This window comes from Zalophus californianus, chromosome 6 (genome assembly GCF_009762305.2).
Source record: "Zalophus californianus isolate mZalCal1 chromosome 6, mZalCal1.pri.v2, whole genome shotgun sequence".
NCBI classification, from domain to species: domain Eukaryota; kingdom Metazoa; phylum Chordata; class Mammalia; order Carnivora; family Otariidae; genus Zalophus; species Zalophus californianus.
In genome coordinates this window covers 71,187,972-71,206,739 of record NC_045600.1, presented here as the reverse complement: position 1 = coordinate 71,206,739, position 18,768 = coordinate 71,187,972, and the positions used below count along the sequence as shown (strand labels likewise).

The 18,768-nt window shown below is 60.8% G+C and overlaps 1 protein-coding gene across 4 annotated transcripts; it reads left to right on the top strand.

The window, feature by feature from the left end:
• Nucleotides 1-508: 508 nt before the first annotated feature.
• Nucleotides 509-17,540, top strand: CARMIL3 (capping protein regulator and myosin 1 linker 3). 4 transcript variants are annotated; one of them, XM_027568843.2, is made up of 40 exons: nucleotides 509-687; nucleotides 2,214-2,308; nucleotides 2,640-2,690; nucleotides 2,804-2,863; nucleotides 2,949-3,064; nucleotides 3,280-3,377; nucleotides 3,618-3,688; nucleotides 3,790-3,863; nucleotides 4,083-4,158; nucleotides 4,243-4,331; nucleotides 4,809-4,903; nucleotides 5,144-5,230; nucleotides 5,441-5,550; nucleotides 5,687-5,764; nucleotides 6,332-6,408; nucleotides 6,490-6,594; nucleotides 6,688-6,757; nucleotides 7,241-7,322; nucleotides 7,449-7,545; nucleotides 7,710-7,764; nucleotides 7,845-8,017; nucleotides 8,310-8,378; nucleotides 8,595-8,688; nucleotides 8,789-8,887; nucleotides 9,310-9,438; nucleotides 9,634-9,747; nucleotides 10,192-10,367; nucleotides 11,158-11,245; nucleotides 11,384-11,521; nucleotides 11,798-11,861; nucleotides 12,005-12,213; nucleotides 12,602-12,702; nucleotides 13,383-13,698; nucleotides 14,073-14,204; nucleotides 14,863-14,929; nucleotides 15,034-15,123; nucleotides 16,588-16,706; nucleotides 16,790-16,970; nucleotides 17,142-17,252; nucleotides 17,369-17,540. In XM_027568843.2, exons 1-40 carry the CDS (start codon nucleotides 648-650, stop codon nucleotides 17,392-17,394), a joined length of 4,122 nt encoding a protein of 1,373 aa, XP_027424644.1. In that variant the 5' UTR covers nucleotides 509-647; the 3' UTR covers nucleotides 17,395-17,540. The 4 variants fall into 4 exon arrangements, 3 of the variants coding, with proteins under 3 accessions (XP_027424644.1, XP_027424643.1, XP_027424642.1); XM_027568842.2 differs by having other exon boundaries at nucleotides 12,599-12,702; XM_027568841.2 differs by having other exon boundaries at nucleotides 12,599-12,702; nucleotides 17,366-17,540.
• The last annotated feature ends 1,228 nt before the right edge of the window (nucleotides 17,541-18,768 follow it).

Here is an 18,768-nt window from a genome sequence, read left to right as displayed (position 1 = left end):
CGGGTGTTACTCTGGGCCTCACACCCGTGGGGTTGGTGCCAAGGACGCTGCAGGGATCCCCGGGGCTGGGCAAGCGGGAGGAAGAATGAACACCCCCCAGATTTGGCCAGGTCCTCTCCTGGCATCGCCCTCGGCCCTGAGTTCCCTCGCGGGTAGGAGCTGGACGCGTCCCAAGCAATAGGGCAAAAGGGAGGGGCCTTGCAAGGATGACCCGGGGAGGGCTACCCAGGCCCACAAATGAAAGAAATGGGTTGTGCTCACGGTGCCCGAGGAGTGGATGGCACGGGAAGTGGACGCCACCCCCGCCCGGGAGACAGCCCAGGCTCCAGGCGACACGCACAGGGCGTCGCACGCGGGAGCGGGCGGGAGGGGTGGGCGCGGGCGCGCGCGGGGTCTCACGCGGCTCGGAGGCGCGGCGCGCATGCTCAGTCCCGCACCTCTCCCGGCGGGGCGGGAGACCCGGGCTCCCAGGCTTGGCGGGGGGGGGGAGGGGGGAGGAGCGCTCGCGCAGCCGCCCCTGACAGGAGCGGGCTCGGCGGCTGCTGCAGCGCTCAGCGCCCGGGCCCTACCGGAGCCAGGTCTAGCATGTGCCGCGGCTCCCCGGCGGCGGCGGCTCCTCTGCAGCAACGGCAGCAGCAGCGGCCGCCATGGCCAAGCCCAGCGCGGAGCTCACCCGCGAGCTGCAAGGTACGAGGCTGCGGTGGTCTCCGGGACGCCCCGTCCCGGAGCATCCCAGACCCAGTGCGTTCCTCCCCGCGGTGCCTCCCCCTCTCCCCGCGCCCCATGCGTTCCGACTCCAAGGCAGCCCCCTGCCCCTGCATCCTAGCTCGGGGCATCGCTGTCCCCGGAGCATCCTCCACTGCCCGCCTCGCCTCACCCTGTCAGGACCTTCCAGTCCCAGAGCCGCCCGTCCCGATCTTCGGTGACAGGTGCAGTCCCCTGGCGCTCCCTGGGGCTGACGCTCACTGATCCTAGCCCATCCCTCGGTGAGGTGTCCAGTCTCTCCTCCGGAGAGTCCCCGCTTCCCCGCCGGGCGGGGCCCGGCCCGGCCCGCCCCGCCGGGCCAAGGGAGCTGCCCCTGGTCCTGACCGCCTCTTGGCTCAGTACCCTCCCTCCTCCCGGCCCCGCCCCGGAACTGGCCCTGGGAGCCCCTCTGGCAGCCCGGCAGCTCCCAGGCCAGTGGGGCAAAGAAGGGAGTCAGGGAAGAGGGCCCGGACTGGAGCTAAAACCAAGAGCAGGGTCTCTGCAGCTCGCCTCCCGGAGGCCCCGTCTTAGCCTGCCCCCTCTCCCTACTCATACCCACACCTCAAGGTCTCTCCTGTTCGCACGGTTCTCAGACTCAGCCCACACCAAGGCCCGACCCCCCCAGCACTACCATAACCCTCTCTCGCCCCCTGCCCCAGGCCGGGGAGTGCAGGCTAGCCCACGCAGACACCAGGACGCTCAAGGATACTCAGAGGCATGGTGCACCGTGGCAGTTTCCCATACCTACACACACACACACACACACACACACACACACACACAAACACAATCATCAGATGTGTGTGTACACACATCTTTAAAGAAACTGCACCCCCACCACACACACACACACACACACACACATACACACACTGGGATATCTGGATGGTTTTGCTAGGAAATGGGTATTGAGCTCTCGTAAACACTTAACTCCTCACCACCACCACCACCCCACCCCCCACCCCCGCAGCAGAGCTGTCTTTCACAACTACAAACACAGCACACTCATTCACCTATCCACCCCTGCCAAGGCCACGCTCGGGCTCCCTGGTGTCCTCAGAAGGCAGGAACACATGCATAGTAAAAGGCAGATGCTCACACCCAGACCACCCAGAATATAGTCAAAGGGACACCCCCACGCCCCCACATACTGACTCACTATGTATGTGTCAATGGCTGCTGGAGTGCATGGGTTGGAAAAATCCTTCACACCCTCAGAAGTGTAAGACACACCCTCCCACAGACAGTGTCACTCAGCAACTGTCCCCTGACTCAGGAACATCAGGAGCCAGAGTTTTCTCCACACCCCCCCTCCTCTCTGATAGGAAGAGAAAAGCCACCCAAGAAGGAAAGCTCTCTCTCCCTGTTTATTTCTCCTCTCATCTGACCCCACTCCTGGAGAGCCCTGGGGAGGTGGGGGTGGCCAGGGGGTAAGGGGAGCTCTGAGCAGGCCCCCCACCCACCCACAGACAGCATCAGGAGGTGCCTAAGCCAAGGGGCTGTGCTCCAACAACATCGGGTGAAGCTGGAGACAAAGCCCAAGAAGTTTGAGGATCGAGTTCTGGTGAGGGCCCTGGGCTTGGGCTGGGGGGGTTGGGGGCAGGCAGAGGGGGTATAATCAGGGGCAGCTGGGCTGCTGAGAACAAGGAGACTGGGAGGCAGGGGAGACTGGGGATGGTGGCGACGCAGAGGAGATGAAGTCTGGGGAAAGGGGCAGGCTGGACTGGGTGGATGTCCAGGAGCCTGGGGTGGGGCATGAGAGAAAGGAAGGACCCGAGAGCAGGGGGCCACTGCTGACAGGGGTTGCACACAGGCTGAGGGGACTGAGGGGGGACAGGAGGCCTAGGCCCCAGGAGCCACCGTTTGCTGCTGATGTTCTTTTCCTCTCTCCGAAGGCCCTGACCTCCTGGCGCCTCCATCTTTTCCCCCTTAAAGTCCCAGCCAAGGTGAGTCGGGCTGAGGAGCAGGGGTGCACCTGTCACGCTCCCTCCAGAATCAGGCAGCCAGGCCCTAAGCTCAAGATGAGCATCCCCGTGCCCCCCCCCCCCCCCGCCCACAGGTGGAGAGCTCCTTCAATGTCCTAGAAATCCGCGCCTTCAACACACTCAGTCAGAACCAGGTGAGTGGCATGACTTGGGCCCTGCTCTTGGGCTAGCAGGAGGAAGGAGTTGATATCTGAGGCCGTGGTGCTCCCTTTCCTCCAGATCCTAGTGGAGACTGAGCGTGGCGTGGTGAGCATGCGGCTGCCATCGGCTGAGAGCGTAGACCAGGTGACTCGACATGTGAGCTCTGCCCTCTCCAAGGTCTGCCCTGGCCCCGGGTGAGTGGCAAAGGCGGAGTCTCTCAAAGGGTTAGACAACAAGGATACTTCTCCCTCCTTCCCTCCTTCCCCTGGCCCTGGGCTCCTGGAACACTGAGGGGAAGAGCCCTCATGTCCCCACTCCTGCTTCTTCCCTGGGACCCAGAAGCTATAGCAGAGAAAAAACTGAGAGCCTCTTCCCACCCCTCTCTGGGATGGATTTGCTCATTTTCCAGATGTCTAATCCGGCGTGGAAATGCTGACACCCCAGAAGGGCCCCGAGACACATCCCCCAACTCCGAGACTTCCACATCTACCACTCACAGTGTCTGCGGTGAGCAGGGGCAGACTTGATGCGAGTGGAACCTCAACCACCCTGCCCTTGTCCAAAGTCCTCTGCACCTGGGGCTTTGCCTGCCATGAGGACTCCATAGCTCCCAGACCTCAGAGGTTCACGGTGTAGCAGGAACCCGGGACACTGGCCACATAAAATGACCTTGACCTTTCCTTGAACCCCAAGCCTATTCCCCTCGCCCTTACTCCTCATGGAGTCAGCTTGTGTCCTGCCCCATAGGTGGCTTCTCCGAGACCTATGCTGCTCTGTGTGACTACAATGGGCTGCACTGCCGTGAGGAGGTGCAATGGGTACGTTGGGCAGGGACCCAGCAGGTGGGCAGGTGGGACCCGGAGGGAGGGAGCAGGGGAGGAGGGGGGGAGCAGGTGTGAGCCAGTTCCACCTCTCCAAGGATGTGGACACCATCTATCATGCCGAGGATAACCGCGAGTTCAATCTTTTGGATTTCAGCCACTTGGAAAGCCGGTAAGCAGACGGAGCAAAGACTTTGTCCCCACCCCCTTCCAGCCTCAGCCCCGACCCTGGCCCTTCCAGGCTCCCTCTTCTAGTCCTACCTGCAGCCCAGCTCTATCTCCCCAACTCCACTCCCCCTTGCCTTCTACCTGGCTAGACTTTCCCAGGCCAACCACCCCATCCCTAGATTCTTCTGCTCACCACTTTCCTGCCCTTTCAATCTGCCCACAGAGACTTGGCCCTAATGGTGGCAGCCCTGGCCTACAACCAGTGGTTCACCAAACTCTACTGCAAGGATCTGCGGCTGGTAGGGACTAGGAGGGGTGGGAGGAGGGGCCAGAGAGTAGCGCCCTCTCTGGCTCCTGATCAGAAAAACCCCCTCTGTCCTTAGGGCTCTGAAGTGCTAGAACAGGTGCTACATACCCTGAGCAAGTCGGGGAGCCTCGAAGAGCTGGTGCTGGACAACGCCGGGCTTAAGACGTGAGGCCATCCTCCTCCCTGGGCAGTGGTGCCCCATTGATGTAGTCTTAGGGTGCCAGAACCTCAGAGCATGATACGGGCCTCCACGCTATCTCCTCCAGCCCCTCACTTTATAGAAAAGGAGATTTAGGCCCAAAAAGGGCACAAAGCAAGTTTATGGTCAAGCTGGGACTCAGAGCTAAGCCTCCTAGCCCCCCAGCTCCACGGCCTCTCCCAGTATGCTCCCTGCCCCATCCCCTTCTTCTATCAACTACCCAGCAGGGTGGGCTGCTCTAGTCTCAAGGACCCAAAGCTCGGCTTTGTCTTGACACAACTTCCCAGGTCCTTCAGAGTGATGACAAGCTCCCAGGCAGGCCCCAAGCTGGTCCCCACCTGTGGGGAACTCTGACCTCTGCAGCCCCATGCAGGCAGGCCAGTGGAGGAAGAGGGGAAGCCCAGGGGCTGGGACAAACAAATCCTTCCTCCCCTTCCCTGAAGGGACTTTGTCCAGAAGCTGGCCGGGGTGTTTGGGGAGAACGGGAGCTGTGTGCTGCATGCCCTCACTCTGTCCCACAACCCCATCGAGGACAAGGGTGAGCCCCAGCCCTGAATCCTATACCCCCACCACAATACAGACCCCTGTCCTCGCCCAGAGCCCAACCCAGGGCTGAACAGGGGCTCTCCGGCCTGATGCCAGCCCTTGCCCCAATACTGCTGTCCTTGACCCCAGGCCTGTACCCACTTCAAGCCCCCACCCTGACTCTGCACACACACCCCCCCCGCGCACCCACCGCTAGCCCCTCACTGGGCCCATGTCTCTCTCCGCTCCCCAGGCTTCCTCAGTCTGAGTCAGCAGCTCCTCTGCTTCCCCACTGGCCTCACCAAACTGTGCCTGGCCAAGACTGCCATTTCCCCTCGAGGTACTTGCACCGGGGCCCCTGACCTCTGACCTCTGACCCTCCTCTAGCACCCTCTGGAGCCTTGAGTCCTGGAGTGTACCAACACACTCATACAGCATCCCAGGGATCCGAGGGAGGGAAAGGAGCCACATCGTAGCGTGGGGAAGAGTTGTGTCGAAGGGGAAGAGGTGGGTATGGGGGCCAACCCAGCTCAGTGCCCGCTGCGCTCAGGGCTCCAGGCACTGGGCCAGACCTTCGGGGCCAACCCGGCCTTTGCAAGCTCCCTTCGATACCTGGACCTGAGCAAGAACCCTGGGCTGCTCGCCACAGACGAGGCCAATGTGAGTCCACAGAAGAGAGCTCAAGCCCCGCAGAAGCATGCTCGGGCTTCAGGACCTGGGAGTCTCTGCCCTGTAGCTTGGGGGCAGAGGGGCTCTATCACCCCTTCCCTGGCAGCCCCTCTGTCCTTGTTCCCAGGCGCTCTACAGTTTCCTGGCCCAGCCCAATGCTCTGGTGCACCTGGACCTGGCAGGGACCGACTGCGCCATTGACTTGGTGAGGGGTCGGTGACAGGAGAGCCAGCCTGAGGTGATTTAGGGAGGCCAGGGTGGGTCCCTGCCTCACCGCCCCTGCCTTGAGTGGACAGAGCTGGTGGGATGACTCCAAGTTCAGCTGAATTCTAAAGCAACGCCCACAGCTCACACCTGTGGGGTATGCCATCCCGGCCACTGCCCAGGGTTGTGCTGGCTGTGCCTAAAAGCCAGCCCTCCCTCCATTCCCCAGCCATGCACCTGGCATAGGGCTGAGCCCAACAGGAGGAAAGGATTCTCCCTCTCACTTGAACCAGGCACCTTAGGAGACCCTGGTGGCCCTGGCTTTACACAGTCACCACCTCTGAACGTCTCCCCCACTCCTGGGAGTCAGGCAGGAAGTAGACCCTCTCCACAGAGGGGGAAGCTGAGGCATCAAGAGGCAAACTGGGCATTCAGAGAGGGGCTCACACAGACTGGCTGCCGAGGGTGATGAGCCAGGACCTTGATGGGGCGGGAGGGACGGGTCCTTGCCAGCCCCTCCCAACGCCCCTCTCAGCCCCTGTGAGACCCACCATGTCTCTCCCCACAGCTTCTGGGAGCCCTGCTCCACGGCTGCTGCTCCCACCTAACCTACCTCAACCTGGCGCGCAACAGCTGCTCCCACAGGTTGGAGCACAAGGGGAGCAGGGAGGGATGGGACGAGCCATGGGCATCCCCTTCCCTTGCTGACCCCAGGAGTCTCCGCAGGAAGGGCCGCGAGGCCCCACCGGCCTTCAAGCAGTTCTTCAGCAGCGCCTACACACTGAGCCACGTCAACCTGTCGGCCACGAGGCTGCCCCTGGAGGCCTTCAGGTCGGGTGTGTGCAGGGTTGGGGGCGTCCAAGAGGGAAGCATGAGAGAAGAGGGTGAGGGGTAGAGGTGGGCCTGCTGACCTTCCTCCCACAGGGCGCTGCTCCAGGGCCTCTCCCTCAACAGTCACCTCAGTGATCTGCACCTGGACCTCAGCAGCTGTGAGGTGAGCCCTCCTTCCCCCAAGGCCACTGCCAGTCCCCCACTCATAGCCCCACTGTTCATTTCTCCAACCTTCATCAGACCCTGGCTCCATCTTGCCTCTGTGCTGCACCTCTGTGCCCTCGGACCTGACCACACCTCCAGCTTCCCTTCTTAATCTGTAGTCTGTGTCCCTCTTCAGAGGTCATTTTCAGCCTCCAGTCTCCCCCGCCCTCCCGAAAGCTTTGGGGTGGGAGATACCAGACCTTTCCACCAGAGGGCAGGAGCGAGCTATCTCCAGAGCCACAGCCTGGAGATATTTGTGACTAAAGGGAGGGGAGAGAGCCCTAGGGAAGGATCTGGTGTGGAGAAGGGGCCTCCTGATTTGACACCTGAGACCTGGCATGGCCTTCAGTCCTGGTGTGACTACTCTAATCTCTAAGCATTAAAGGTGCCCTCTCTCCCTACCCCTGCTTTTCCCCACCCCACCCCCACCGTGTCCCTGCAGCTCCGCTCAGCAGGAGCCCAGGCTTTGCAGGAGCAGCTGGGGGCTGTCACCTGTGTGGGCAGCCTGGATCTGTCAGACAATGGTGAGTAGGGGCACTTCCCTTCTTGGGGACCAGTGGGGTCAGGGGCTGGAGCATGGGGGAGAACCCCTGAGGATACTTCAGTGAGCCTCGGGCCTCAAGGCCAGACCTCTCCCATCTGTTGGCCAGGGTTCGACTCGGACCTCCTGACGCTGGTGCCCGCACTTGGAAAGAACAAGTCCCTCAAGCACCTGTTCCTGGGCAAGAACTTCAATGTCAAGGCCAAGTGAGGGCCCCCCTCCCCATACCCACAGACCTCACTACATCATCCACGTACCCTTTTGGCTCACTGTATTACCTCCGGCCCCTCCCTGCTCAAGTCACCTCCTGCTCCTCCAATAGTGTGACCCCAGCCCCTCCCCTCCTGCTCTGAGCCCTGACTCCCCACAGGACCCTGGAGGAGATCCTCCACAAGCTGGTACAACTGATCCAAGAAGAGGACTGTGTGAGTGTCTGGGCCTGGGGAGGGACCCACGGTGGCAGGGGCTGCAGGGACCGGGCCTAATCCTGCTTTTGCCCACATAGTCCCTGCAGTCGCTGTCAGTGGCGGACTCAAGGCTGAAGCTGCGCACCAGCATCCTCATCAATGCGCTGGGCAGCAACACCTGCCTGGCCAAGGTGGACCTGAGCGGCAATGGCATGGAGGACATCGGAGCCAAGATGCTGTCCAAGGCCCTGCAGATCAATTCCTCCCTCAGGTGCGGTGCACAGCCGGCCTCACCTGGAGCCCCAGTCCCCACCCCCTACGCCCCCTCCCTGCTTGCCTCATTGCAGGCCCCCTAACCTGGAGCTCCGTCCACAACCCCCCACACACACACATACACACACATGCCCTCCCTGCTTGCCCCGTTGCTTTGTACCCTGGCTTCCGAGCACCCTCAGGCCCAGAACCATCTTGGAGTCAGCCCCATCACCCAGGAAAGGAGGGAGGACTCCAGAGCAGGCTGTGTGAGGGAGGGGTCACCAGCTGCCGTGCACTGTCTCCCTTAGAACCATCCTATGGGATCGGAACAACACATCTGCCCTGGGCTTTCTGGATATTGCAAGGGCCCTGGAGAGGTGAGCGGACCAGGGCTCTGACCTGACCCCAGCCCCAGCCTCCCTGGGCCTGGACCAGGACTGCTACACCAGCCCCTACCCCAGCTTGCTCAACCTGTTTGCACAGAAATGTTAAGAAAGGCCAAGGGTGAGGGAAATGGTCAGCAAGGGGGCCCTGGGGAGCAAGGGCCCCTCCTCACCTTTTCCTCACCAAAGCTGTGCCACTGTGCCTCACAGCAACCACACGCTCCGCTTCATGTCCTTCCCCGTGAGCGACATCTCCCAAGCCTACCGCAGCGCCCCCGAGCGCACCGAGGATGTCTGGCAGAAGGTAGAGGCCTCAGCTGGGGGGGAGTGGGGGGGCAGAACAGCAGGGGGCAGGGGCCAGCCCACATCCCAGGCCCTGACCCCTCCCACCCTGGCTTCTCCAGATCCAGTGGTGCTTGGTGAGGAACAACCACTCCCAGACATGCCCCCAGGAGCAGGCCTTCCGGCTGCAGCAGGGCCTGGTGACCAGCAGCGCCGAGCAAGTAAACGTTTCCCTCTGGGACACACGGGGCATGCGTGGGGCACGCGGGGCTCAGGTGCGACGTGATGGAGCATGCACACGCACAGGGGGCGGGGCATGAAGGAGGCGTTCTGTGGCGGCCGTTCACTGGACTGGGCGGTGGGAGAGCAGAAGACAGGATGTTTGGGGCTTGGCCTCGAACTGGCGAGAACATGTGGGGGGCCCCAGACAAGGAGTGTGCAGGACTGCGGGAACTCCCCTGGACATTCCAGGGCCTCCCAAGAAGAAGAGAGAACAGGCCATCCAGAGACACCACCACCACCCCGTCAGTGCCAGCCTCAGGAGCACTGCCCCCAGGGGACCCAGAAATGGGGTGCCTCGGGTCCCACCTGGGAAGATGAGGGTGCAAGGGTCCCCCTGACACTTCTACTGGCTCTGCTCCAGATGCTGCAGCGGCTGTGCAGCCGAGTGCAGGAGGAGGTTCGGGCCCTGAGGCTGTGCCCCCTGGAGCCTGTGCAGGATGAGCTGCTTTATGCTCGGGACCTCATCAAGGACGCCAAAAACTCACGGGCGGTGAGAGCCCTCCGCAGCCGCCGCTCCCCCCCACCACCCCGCCAACCCCGCAGACCAAGAGCCCAGGAAGGCCAGCCACACTACCCCAGGAATATCCGGGCCCTGACCCATGCATCTGCCCTCCCAACCCAGGGCCCCCGGGGACGTGGTCGGGCCCAGTTCTGAGTCTCTGCTGGTAACCCCTTCCTTCCTCAGCTGTTCCCCAGCCTCTACGAGCTGGGCCACGTGCTGGCCAACGATGGGCCTGTGCGGCAGAGGTTGGAGTCGGTTGCCAGCGAGGTGTCCAAGGCTGTGGACAAGGAGCTGCAGGCAAGTCCTGAGGGAGGAAGCCCACTGCTGTCCAAGGCTCAAAGCCGAGGGCTGAGGTCAGCACAGGGAAATTACTGGGGACAAGAAGGAAATGCAGAGCTGAGGCCGCCCGCCCTCCCAGGGTGTCAGGCATTGCTAGAAAACAGGGCTTGGGTTTTTTTTTTCTGCTAGCTTCCCCTTGGCCCCCAACTCTGACCTCTCCCCTCTGGACTCTGATCCGAGGACTGACTTTCCCCTGTCCATACGGTAGGGTGGAAGGGACACTGACCAAAATGTTGGGAAGCCTGAGTGTCCCAGGTTCTGCCTGGCAACCGGCCCTGGAACGTTGGTGGGCCCCTCAGTCTCACTAGACGGGGCTGGAATAGACTAGAGTCTCTTCCAGTGTGGCGCCAGCCCTGACCCTGGGCCCCCCTGGGGCTCTGGCCCCCCTTCCCCCCACACCAGGTGATCCTGGAGTCGATGGTCAGCCTAACACAGGAGTTATGTCCCGTGGCCATGCGAGTGGCTGAGGGGCACAACAAGATGCTGAGCAATGTGGCTGAGCGCGTCACGGTGCCCCGGAACTTCATCCGAGGGGCGCTGCTGGAGCAGGCAGGACAAGACATTCAGAACAAGCTGGAGTGAGAGGCGGAGGGGGTTGGCGCAGGGATGGGGGCTGGGTTTGGCCCAGAGCACTTAGGGACTTGGGGCCCAGCTATCAGCAATGAATAATGAATGGCATAATCTCCATTACAAGGGATAAATCTTTAACTAACTGCAACCTTGCTATTTAGGGTCTGACTGGTCTTTGCCCTAGAAATGGAAGTGCTGAGACTGGCTTTAGGAGCCTGGCAGTGCACACACAGATGTAAACACACACACATAGTCACGCGCACACCAAGAATCGCCTCCCAGAAACAGAGCATGGCCTCCTGGGAAGCATGGACAAAACTGATGAGTAGGGGTGCATGGACTACACTCTGCCCCCCCAGTTCTTGCTGCTCCCCCGCCAGAGCTCTCATTCTGGGTGCCACCACTCACCAAAGCAAAGGAAAATGATCACACATATCCGTAAAATGGCCAAGGTCAAGAAGAGCCGGTTTCTGGGCTTACAGCAGAGACCAGCAGGGTTCACTCAGCACCCCAATTTACCCAGCTCTGTTCTACTGGAACTCCAGGAGCCTGGCCTGGAGCCCCCTTGCTCCTCCTTCTCCTCAGTTCCTCTTGGCTCACTCTCCCGATCCACACACACTTATGCTGGGGGTCAGTGGGTGGGATGGGGCATGCCTTTATGGAGACATAAGGGAGACTAAGGTGCCTCTGTGGATGGCCAGGCCAGCTGCCCAGTCCCTTAGGCATCTGGGGAAGGGCAGGGCCGAGGCTTGGGGGCCAGGGAGGCGGGGGGCTGAGCAGTCCCATCTGTGCCCACAGTGAAGTGAAGCTCTCAGTCGTCACCTACTTGACCAACTCCATAGTGGACGAGATCCTGCAGGAGCTGTACCACTCCCATAAGAGCCTGGTAAGGCTTCTGAACCCCAGCCAGGCTCAGGCACACCCCCTACCCCACATCATCCCATCTCTCCCAAGCAACAATCTCCCAAAGCCCTGGATAGTGGGTGGTTTCCCGGGGAACCCGTTCACATGTGTCCTTCCCCAGGCCCGGCACCTGGCCCAGCTAAAGACACTGTCAGATCCTCCGTTGGGGCCAGGCCAAGGGCAGGATCTGTCCTCCCGGGGCCGAGGCCGGAACCATGACCATGAGGAGACCACAGATGATGAACTCGGGACCAACATTGTGAGTGCTCCCCCTGCTCCCCACTTTAAACTAGGAACCTCCAAAACACTGTCCCCTTCCATGTCTCTGGACTGCACTGTCCCCTGTCCCTGGGCCTGGTCTCATCCCCCACCCCAATGCAGCCTCGCCTCTTCCCTCATCCCAATGCCTCAGCCATGCAAGGGTAGGGAGGCAGGAGGGGGCTCTAAAGAGACGGGTTTGTGAGGGATAGGAGGCTTCCGGTGAGGCTCCAGGGACTTGCAGCTCAGCCCGACCCTTCATCTCCCATTTCTGCAGGACACCATGGCCATCAGAAAGCAGAAACGCTGCCGCAAGATCCGGCCAGTGTCCGCCTTCATTAGTGAGTCCCCGGCCTCAATTCTGATACCCGCCAGCTTCCCTCACCCTCCCCAGGCCCTGGTCCCTTTCCTTTTAATTCTGTCTCTCCTGCCTGCTTTCTCCCTGTGCCTCCTGCTGGCCCCTCTAACACTGTTGTGCCCACAGGTGGGAGCCCTCAGGACATGGAAAGCCAGCTGGGGAGCCTGGGGATCCCCCCCGGCTGGTTCTCAGGGCTCGGGAGCAGCCAGCCCACCGGCAGTGGCTCCTGGGAGGGTCTATCCGAGCTTCCCACTCACGGCTACAAATTAAGGCATCAAACACAAGGCAGGCCCCGGCCCCCCCGGACCACCCCTCCCGGACCTGGTCGGCCCAGTGTGAGTCCCTAAGTCCTCACAAGGGGACCAACTTCACTTAGCAATGCCACAGCCCAGAGGTTCTAGCTTTAGGACCCCAATGCCAGAGACATCAGCCTTGGGGGATCAGGCAGGGGGCCTGGGCAGGCCACCGAAAAGAGGATGGGATTTTCCAGTTTTCCCAGGTAGGAAATCTCTGTCTGCCAGACAGTGGCTGTTCCCATTTGGGTGAGGGATAGAGCCAAGAGCCACCAAGCTTAGGAAATGCCCAGGGGGACTGAAGTCTCAATTTCCACGGGGCCAAAAAGAGGCAAGGCCAAGTCCAAAGGGGAAGGCTTCGAGTGGATGGGGCAGTGGGGAGGACTTCCTGATCCAGACGAGATACCCTCCAGGACGTTCCTCCCAGCAGGTGCCAGTGACCGGGACGCGTCAGGAGAATGGGATGGCCACACGCCTGGATGAGGGGCTGGAGGACTTTTTCAGCCGAAGGGTCATGGATGAAAGCTCCAGGTGTGGCACCTAGACACAGTCCCCTTTTCTGCAGGCCTCGAGGCCCTGAAGGACTCCTGTGTCCTCGCAGCAATCATGGAGGCCTGTCCAGTGGCAGGGTCCCCAAGCCGGCCTCTCTGGAATTTTTTCCCACATTTTCATCCTTCCCCACCCAGCCCTTAACTCCCATGTTCTCTGGCTCTCCTCAGGACAGCTAGAAAGGTTGGGGTCAGGGTGAACCACGCTGGGATGGTGGGGATGGTGAACCATGCGATGGTGGGGACAGGGGTGGGTGGATGGGGTGGCAGCAGGCCCTGGCATGGGATGACAGTTAGTGGAAAGAGGCCTGGAGGGTGTATTCTCTGTCACAGTCCTGCAGACTCCCCAGCATCTGTCCAGAGGAAACTGAGTCACCTGGAGAAGCTGAGAGAAGGATGGGGGGGTGGGGGTGCCTGGGAGGATGGAGCTGCTGAGGAGATGGGGGGAAGGAGGCTGCTGGAGGATTGTGACAGGAAGGTGAGGACGCCACCTCCCCTGAGAAGGAAATGGAAAGGTCTACGGGGCAGCAGGAGGGGCTGGGTGAGAGCGGAGAGTGGGAGGCTTATTAGACCCAGGACTACACTAAGAGCCTGAGCGACCTCCACATCTGGCGTTTGCATCTGCCCACGGCTTTCTCACTAACACACCCCGACCCTGCCCAGCTACCCCCGGACTCTGCGGACCCTGCGGCCAGGCCTCTCGGAGCCGCCGCTGCCCCCACTCCAGAAGAAGAGGCGCAGAGGCCTGTTTCACTTTCGCCGGCCCCGGAGCTTCAAGGGGGACCGGGGGCCAGGGTCCCCCACCACTGGGCTCCTCCTCCCTCCACCCCCGCCCCCACCCCCAACTCAGGAGAGCCCCCCCAGCCCAGATCCTCCCAGCCTCGGCAATAACTCCTCCCCCTGTTGGAGCCCAGAGGAGGAGAGCGGCCCCCTCCCCGGATTTGGGGGGAGCCGGGGGCCTTCCTTCCACAGGAAGATGGTAAGTGAGGTAAGGTGTTGCACCGTCCCCGGTTGCTGCTCTGTACATAGCCCACCCACTTGCCCTACCCCGGGCAGTTAATGGGACAATGCTAGGACTCGGGGGTTCTGGGGAACTTTGGTCATCCCAATGGCCCCCACTTCTTGAGCAGTCTAGGCCTGGTGACCCAGTGCATGCTGGGAGAGCTGCATGCAAAGGAGGGAAAGGAAGGACTCCTCAGAGGAGGGCTGGAGGGTCAGAGGAGAGTCAGAGGGTTGGGGCAGGGCAGCCCCAGGGCTGGGGTGGGGGGGGCAGGGGCCCTCCCCTACTCCCTTGCTGCCCACAGAGCCCCTTCTCCATCAGGAGCTGCTTGTAAACCCGAGGCCTTGTTCCAGGGCACTGAGGGGGCGGAGCCAGGGGAGGGGGGCCTGGCCCCTGGGACAACGGCACAGCAGCCAAGGGTCCATGGTGTTGCCCTTCCTGGGTTGGGAAGAGCCAAGGGTTGGAGCTTCGACGGGAAACGAGAGGTGAGGGGAGCCCAGGCACCCAACCGTTGTTACGGGTCCCTGTCTGCCTTCCCTTGCCAGCCCCGTCCCTGCTGGGCCAGGGGAGTGATTCTGTGGTGTTAGAAGGTGTTAGCTGCAGGTCTGCTCATTCCACACGCTTGCCGGCCACGAAAACCTGGGCTGGTCACCTAGCCGCCGGGAGCCTCTACCTCCTTGCCAAGCAGGCAGTCGTAAAAATACTTACCTCTAGACCTCCCTCTCTGAAACTTTGGTGACTTGATTACCACCTTTATGACTGATTTTTACTTTCTCCATATACCACCTGTATTTTTATATTTACATAGTCTTCTTTCAATCAACTCACCTTTTTAACTTACTCTGGTCCTAAGCATGATCATTTTTTCAAATCGTGGGCTTATTGTACTAGTCATGTTTTTTTCCTACCACATAGAAAATAAACACGGAACTATTAAAATAACAGTACGCTCCTTCGTGTAAACCATTTCTTACACCCCTCAGGGGATAGGGGTGCCACTGTGGGGGGGAGGGGAAAGGGTCCAAGAGTCTAGGGACCAATGCCAGGAGAACGGCGTGAGATGCCAGAGCAGAAGCCCCTTGTTAACTGCAGCCCCCGTGCGGAGGACATTTTTCTTGTGACCTGACTCAGATGTCATTTCAGGGCACAGGCCCAGACCTGGAGGGCAGCGTCCAGGCTTGGCAGAAACGGCGCTCTTCAGACGACGCAGGTGAGAATGGTCACCCTCACTTCCTCTCCTTGACCCCTCTCTCAGGGGCCCCTCCTGATGTGCCTTTCCCCTTCCCCCTTTCCCATCCCCTCCCCGCACTCCAGGGCCCGGAGCCTGGAAGCCCCCACCACCACCGCAAAGCAGCAAGCCAAGCTTCAGCGCCATGCGCCGAGCCGAGGCCACGTGGCACATAGGTATGGATCGCCTGTTCCCGGGCAGCTGCACTGAAAGCCCAGGGTGTGTCCAAAGGACCAGAAGCCACAGCCCCCGTGTTGGGGAAATTTACAACCAAGGTGGGGCAGTGAGGAAGTCACCAGGGTAGAGGTTTGCGGATATTTACAAAGCTACATCCAAAAGAAACAAGCCAATCCAAAGCAAGGTCCCACAGAACAAAAGTGGCTTTGCCAGCCAGGGTTAGGAGATAGGAACAACACTTTGTGGATGGTTCTAGGGAATTCTGGCCACCACCAGCAGAGCGGCACCCCTATTAAGAAGGCCTCTCTCTCTGCACCTCACCTGGGTAAGACGGTAGGCAAGTACCAGCCGTGCCAGACCCACCTCAGACATTACGGTCTCCTCCAAGAGCAGCTGGCCAAGCCATCCTCAGTCCACTCAGAAAGGTGCCACAAGGAAGGGGCGAGAGCCATGCCTTGGAGGTCAGAAGCCGTGGGTGTCAGTCCCCGCTCAGCCACCACCAGTGTTGCCCTTAAGCAAGTCATTTGCCTTCTGGCTTCAGGACTCTGAAGGGGTAAATAAATTGTAGTATGATGCTTGCTTTCTGCTGGAGTACCTTTCACTTAAGGAGCCTCTAAAGGAAAGCCGGTCAGCTTGGCATCAACTTAATTGCCCGCAGGCCTCGAATATGACCCTACAACATCATTGACATGGACAAACCTCCCGACAGAGGTAGACACTTGCTCCCTTTCCCCACTGCCATCCCAAGGCTGGGGCACAAGGGCGTGGCGCAGAGGCTGTGCTCCCGGCCCGTCCTCCAAGGCCGTCCCAGCACCGAGGCCATCTCTGCCAATTATCCCATCCCACACACAGACCCGTTAAAACACCTAAAGCGAGGCTCCATCCCTCATTTAGGAAACCACAAGAGTCAGGTGCTCCACTGTGCACACACCTACCACCAGCACCCTCCAGGCCCCCTTTTACTCACACCTCACAGATACACACACAGACAACACCTTCGGTGTTGGCACACCCTCAGGCCCAGATTGCATAAAGCCACAGAGGCGCCCGGGGGCAGGGGGGGGAGGGTGCCAGGGCATCTCTCCCCAAGGCTCTCACCATCTAAATCAGACTGGCAGACAGAGTCCTGGGAATGCCAGGTTGCAGCCTTGGCAGGGCCCCGGGGCACTGCAGGCCTGGCTGGGCAGCCATGCCTGCGGGCCCAGCAGTCCCTGGGCCCTGGCTCTGCCCAGCGGAAACAGGCTCAGGCCCTGCTCTTCAAGAGGAACAGCCAGGCCAGAGCGCCCCCTCCCCCCGAAAGCTGATGGGCTCAGGACAATCCTGGAGACCAAGGCCTGTGGAAACACGAGAGCAGGGGCCGTGCAGGGCAGAGACACGGGAGCAAATGCACTTACTTGGAGGGGAAAAGTCCTGGCCTCCCGAATGCCTTTTCCTGCAGCTTCTCCTCTCTTCCCATCCCCCAGCTGAGGAGAGTGCCCCCAACCACAGCCGCCAGAGCCCCAGCCCCGCCTCTCAGGACGGGGAGGAGGACAAGGAGGGGGCCCTATTCCCAGAGAGGACCGTCCCCGCTAGGAATGCCAAGGTGAGGGCCGGCAAGGAGGTCGGGAGAGGCCCTGCGACGAGGTGAAAAGACTAACTGACCCAGCATTTTTCTTCTTCTGCCAGCTGCAGGACCCCCCTTTAGCTCCACGGCCCCCCAAGCCTGTGGCTGTGCCCAGGGGCCGCCGCCCCCCCCAGGAGCCAGGGAGCAGGGAGGAGGCTGAGGCTGGGGGTGCAGCCGCAGGAATGAACAAAGCCCGGCTGAGGATGGGCTCACAGCAGGACCAGGAGGAGCCTGAGGTCCAAGGTCTGCCCCCTGGCTGGAGGCGGGGGGGGGGGGGGGGGTCAGGTGCCTCTGGGACCTTGCTGCCCATATCAGGACCCCCTCCCGGGCTTGGAACGAGTCACAGCCTGGATAAGTGCCCGGCGGCCGATGAGCCCTACTCATGTGCCAGGCCTGCCTTGACCGTCATTTCAGGGCCCCCAGATCCAGGCCGCCGGACTGCCCCCCTGAAGCCCAAGAGGACACGGCGGGCACAGTCCTGCGACAAGCTCGAGCCTGACAGAAGACAGCCCCCTGACCCCACAGGTGCCAGTGGGGTGGGCGAAAGGGCGGTTCCCCTCTGCCTGACACGGCATACCCCACACCAAGAGGCTGGCTCTCCCTGCCCAGGAAACAGGACTCCCCGGATTTGTCCCCAGCAGGAACCAGTGAGCCAGGAACAGACTGACAGCCACTGCAGCACCCTGCCCAGCCCTCCTCTCAACATGTGCCTCACAAGGACTCAGACCCCCACCCCCCCCCCACACCTCCAGGCCCTCTGCCAGCCCATCCCACAGGGGCAGGATGGCAGGATGAGGTGTGAGGACAGCAGGTGGAGGACAGGGAGGGAGGGAGCGACCTGGAGAGAGGGAGGCAGAGCTTGGGGCAGGGCCGTCTCCTCTCCTGGAAGGGCGGATCTGTCCCTCTATCCCCAGGGACTCTCTCCCTCCTTGTATAGAATAAAAAAAACAAAATCACTGCCTGCCTCATCTCTGCTGTCTCCCCCATTCACTGCCGCCACCCCCCACCATCTGCTCCCCTTTAATGCTCAGTGCTTGGCCACAGTGGGGAAAGTAAGGAATCCCCCACAGGGATGGGGATGGGACTCTGACAGGAGAGAGATGGACCTGAGAGGTGCTAAATAGGAGGGTACTGAAAAGTGTCCCCTAAGTGGGGGGCAGGGGGTCATGTGCGGAATCTGGGCCGAGCTGGCTGGAACAGAGACCAAAATGACCGAAATCAGTACCAGTGTGTGTCCAGCTCTGGGGAGTGCAGTGGGATCCGAAGACTCCGGTGTACCGGGAGGAGACGGGGGCGGGGGGGCAGTGTGCTGTGTGGTGTGTGTGCAAGCTTACACACAGGCAGGCTCACGAAGGGTGGAATTAAACGGTGTTGTGTTGTCTTAGGGGTACCATTAATAGTCAGAAACCTCAAGAGTAAGGTGGCCTGAAGGTGAATAGAAGTGTCACCTTTGAGAGATGATCAAATTAATTGCTTCCCATTGGTGTACCAACACATCCCACCTCGGCATTCGAGGCTCCGTTCAGGCGCCTCTTCCTCTGTGAAGCCCTTCCTGATGACTTCCCCTAACTCATCCATATTAAACCCTCCGTCTCTGTGACCCGTTGCTTCCTGAACTAGTCCGTAATTTTGCACCTGTCACCCTTCATCGCATTTGTGTGTTAGCTTATCATCTCTCTGTCTGTGGGTCTGTCTATTCTCTAGACCTCTCAATCACCTGAGCAGCCCCAGCCCCCGACTCCCAGGGGATGTTCAACAAATGGCTGCTAGCTTAATATGCAAGTAGCTTAGAGGATGGAGGGTAAAGATGTTCCAGTGAATCCTCTCGTGGACTCATCCCAGGTCACCATGGACCCAAATGTCTTCACGTGTGGCATGCAGCAACCCAGGCAATTGCTCACTTTCCCCAGTCTCACGAGGGAAGGACTAACATCTTGTTACCTCAAGATCTGTGTGTGACATGGCCCCTCCCACAAGGATGTGACCACACGCGTTGAATCTCGGGGGGGGGGTGTGGGGTGAGTTGCGGGCACTGGGAAGA

What these genes read in the sequence shown, in the direction of transcription:
- CARMIL3 (XM_027568841.2), top strand. Translation starts at nt 648, where the DNA reads ATGGCCAAGCCCAGCGCGGAGCTCACCCGCGAGCTGCAAG. An exon ending in AACTTCAATGTCAAGGCCAA is followed by an intron (nt 7,546 to 7,709) that starts GTGAGGGCCCCC and finishes GACTCCCCACAG; the next exon opens with GACCCTGGAGGAGATCCTCC. An exon ending in ATGAACTCGGGACCAACATT is followed by an intron (nt 11,522 to 11,797) that starts GTGAGTGCTCCC and finishes CCATTTCTGCAG; the next exon opens with GACACCATGGCCATCAGAAA.